General features: G+C 53.0%; 1 protein-coding gene across 1 annotated transcript in view; it reads right to left on the bottom strand.

Annotated features, from left to right (window-relative positions):
* The window catches only part of ABHD17C (abhydrolase domain containing 17C, depalmitoylase), a 43,893-nt gene extending 39,965 nt beyond the window's left edge, over nucleotides 1–3,928 (bottom strand). The window contains exon 1 of the mRNA XM_006142645.2: nucleotides 3,705–3,928. Coding sequence (XP_006142707.1) covers nucleotides 3,705–3,928 — 224 coding nt within the window. The remainder of the gene's footprint in view (nucleotides 1–3,704) is intronic.
* Nucleotides 3,929–3,947: the final 19 nt, after the last annotated feature.

Below are 3,947 nucleotides of genomic sequence, written 5' to 3'. Positions count from 1 at the left end.
AACCCAATCAAAAAAACCCCAAAAAAAAAAAAAAAAAAAAAGAAAAGAAAAGAAAAGCACACCAGGCGCATGTGCATGTGTGCCCAAAATGCCAAGAAGAAATGGAGGAGAAGGGGCTGTGGTCTGGCAACACTCCCATCCCCAGGGAATGATGTCTCACTTTCCCTTTCTCCGTCAGTCCCTGGCAAGTGCCTGCATCTTATGGCAAAAACGTAAAATAATACCATTTCTCTCTTGGCCAAACAGTAACGACCATTCTGCTTGCCTTCGATTCTACTTCCTCCGGAAACTTTATTCTAGACTACTTGCACACCTTAATACCCATTCTTGGAGGGAACTCACTGCCCTTATCCATGCATGGGGGTCTGCACACTTGGTAGTATTTAGGTGTGAAGCCCTCTAGCAGGGGCTGGGCCTCTCACTACATCACACACAGAAGCTGGCCCAGCCCGGAAGTGGATAACGGTGAAGAGAAACACAGAGTGCTAGCATTACTATTCTGTTCAATACAGACACTTCGGCGTCGCAAGAACACCAAAATAACAGATACGGTGGAGATCGGACCTCATGCCAACACTTGCGGACCTCTTTTGTCTATGGTTCTGCTCATGGACATTAAACCTGCAAGGTAAAATAAGATCCAGCTCTTCGTAAGAATGCATCTTGGAGAAAACAGAATCGCTCTTAGTATGGGGCACCCGTCAGGTGCCACTGATGAAACAAATACTGCTATTTAGTGAGCGTCTGTCCTTTCCAGGCACGCTACCTTTCTGCTGTGAAGAGAACACAGAGCCCCTGCCCTCGAGGGACGTTCAATTTGGGGGGCGTCCAGTTAAATAAGACACGACAGCAACGTGACAAGGACAGGCGGAGAAGCTGATCCAGGGGCACGGGGAACACAAGAGGTCTCCGAATCCGATCTAGATCCAGTCTGGATCTGGGCCTGGTGCTGTGGGGGTCACTCAGCACTGACGTGCACACCTCACACTCTGCCTGGGAGGATAATCTCGGTCCTCCTGGGGGGTTAATCTAACTACAGAGACGGACAGGACTCAGAACAAGGCAAGCTCTCCCAACACCGTCCTAGGGACTTGATCAGCAGGGGGTCAGCAAACAGAAAGATCCCCAAAGAACACCTGGGGGGTTGGAGGTCGGAAGATGGTCGGACCCAGCCACAGAAGACGGAGCACAAGGGGCAGACGACCCCCCTGCTGGGCTAAGGAGCGGCACGGGACTGTAAAAGGACAGAGATGGGGTATGTTCGGGCGAGCCTGGAGCCGAAGAACCATCTGGAACAGCCAGGGAGGAAAGACTGAAGAAAGGCAGTTACGGGACTGATTAGCTTTCAAATCAGGTAACTCCTATGTTAGCAGAATAAATGTGCCTCTTGAGAAACCTGATGAATACGGTAACACAGTGCCGTGGAAAGAAGACCACTAGTAGTCAGGGGACCGGCTGCTGGTTCGTGGGGAGACTGTCATTCTGTGCAGTCAGGTGGGTAGACAGGAGCTGTATCCATACGTGAGCTGAGGAATAAATGGAGGGGTTTACAGCTGCATTCTCTTTCTTCCATACTGGGCTATGAACATTGTCCAGAGAAGCAGTGCTATTTTGTGAAACACGTGCTTTGGATAGGTACACGCACGTGTGCACATGTGTGCTTGAACAAGACCTAAATGTGTTTAACTTGTAGTCACAATCAGAAGTCAAATTGTGAAAGTCTCATTTAGCCTTTTAAATTCTACCCTATTTTACAGGTGAATGAATCAACTGAGATATGAATTCTGGCACAACAGCAAATAAATCCTGGGGGGGGGGGACTGTGATTATTACCACCAGATAATTCAGAAAGGAATATTTTTTTTGAGAGATTTTCGCTATAGGGCGCGTGCACTCGCCAGACAGACAGAGACAGAGAGACAGAAAGCGAGAAATCACCCCCCAGGGGGGATGGTCACACTGCAATCCCTTCTCCTCCATTCTCCTCTCGGGATCTTGGGCACGCATGCACACGCGCCGGGCGTGAGTTTTAAGCTACCGAGTCCAGGACGCAAACCGCGGTCGACTATGTGGGAGTCCAGTGATATAGCCATTACGCTAACTGCTGGTTCCCTCAGAAAGGAATATTATCCTAAGCCATGTCTCTTAACTCCACGAGGCCGAGCCTCCAGGAAATAACTACTTTGCAAAGGTAACACAGACACACCTGTGTGCTGAGTTACAACCCTTTATACAGGGTTGGAGAGGGTCAGCTCTGCGAGATGCTTTCCTTCTCACCCAGATCTGCCACGCAGGAGCAACGTTCTATGGAGATGTTTACACAAAATCCACCCCACGTAGGATTTTTACGCTTCAGTTGGAAACAATCCAGCGCTAACCTTATTTTGCATGCCTTTACTGACAGCAAATTCCAGCAATCTGTTGCCTGCCTGTGACATACTTTCGCAACCTTTTACTGGAACAGGTGGCTTTCAACTACTTGTGGATTACCACCCAGGACATGCGCACATGGACCGCTCTCGGGCCTCCACCATTTCCAAACAGCTAGAACCCAAATAAGGACGTCTCCTTTTGGGCCTCAGCGGAACACAAACCAACAACGCGTATTAAATACAAAGCACCTCCCCGCCGGACAAGCCGATGTCCCAGACAGGCAAGGGGCGATTTATGAACATACGTGTGAGTTCGAATGTTAACAACATCAGTAATACCAGTGATGTGCGTGAACCCAGGAAACAGATCTTGGGGGCACACACTATGTGAAAGTCCCTGGCAACAGCAGCTCCCATTGTACTGAATGGAAGGACTCTTCCAGCTGAAGAATCAAACCCCCTGGCGGCCATGACCTCAGGAACTGTCACCATCACTGTGGCCAGGGAGGTGGGAGAGGTCACAGGCACCAGAGCTGGAGTGCCAACAGGGGAGGTGAGCTGACCACTAACCAGAGCTCTGTGTAACTGGGAATAACGCTCATGCTTTTCATCTGCCTGTTTTACCAGGTCTAACACCTGGGCCTGGCTTGCTATCAAAGGTCCTGGATAAACACTTTCCAGAACTTCTATGAGTGCAAACCCAAGGTCAAAGGGATTCTCCAAAGCCTGTAAGAGTCCAACTTATCCTGGGCCCTCAGAGGCTCTGAAGACGGTGCCAGGCCAACAGGCACCGACTAGACTAACTTGCTGTCCACACAGCGCCAGCTACCCTGCCCCAGCAGGAGGCAAGCTCCTCACCCCACCCCACCCCCAGCTGCCCCTGAGGCTGCCAGAGACCGCCCCACAGGCACCTTACGACCGGAGAAGTCTTTTAGAGGTCACCCTGTCTCACGCCCTGACTTTCCGGGAGAAGGAAACCCCGTCTGGAGCCACGTGTGCCTTGCCCAAGGTCACTTCAGCAGGCGACCTTCCAGCCTCTGGCGGCCAGCCCCTACAAACGGCGCACACCAAGTTGTTCCTCTCTGCCCAGTACTGCCACTTGCCGTGACCACAGCCACAAAAGACCCTTCGTGCCGGCCGGTGACACCCGGGCGTGCCAAGGCAGACAAAATCCTCCGAGTCTAAGCTCTCGGTGACCCAAGGGCTGCAGTTTTCGGAGAGGGTGGGAGACAGCCAGAGACAGAGAAGGAAAGCCAATCCCCGGCCCCGAGGGAACCCCCGCCTGCCTCCCCGCCGCCGGGAGCCGGGCCTGGCGGGCCCCGCCGAGCTCACCGGGTGCGCAGCGCCTGCCACGCGGCGTCGATGTCGGCGTAGAGGTTCTTCTCGGAGGGCTTGCCCGAGCTGACGCCGTAGCCCGAGTAGTCGTAGGAGAAGATGTTGCAGTTGATGCGCGAGCCCAGGCCGATGTAGAAGCTGCACATCTGGCCCAGGTCCACGGCGTTGCCGTGCGAGAAGAGCAGCGTGTAGCGGCTGGGGGGGGCGCAGCGCGCGAACATGGAGACCCGCCGGGTGTGC

Source organism: Tupaia chinensis, unplaced genomic scaffold (genome assembly GCF_000334495.1).
Source record: "Tupaia chinensis unplaced genomic scaffold, TupChi_1.0 Scaffold000078_1, whole genome shotgun sequence".
Taxonomy (NCBI): domain Eukaryota; kingdom Metazoa; phylum Chordata; class Mammalia; order Scandentia; family Tupaiidae; genus Tupaia; species Tupaia belangeri.
This window is presented reverse-complemented; position numbering and strand designations above follow the sequence as displayed.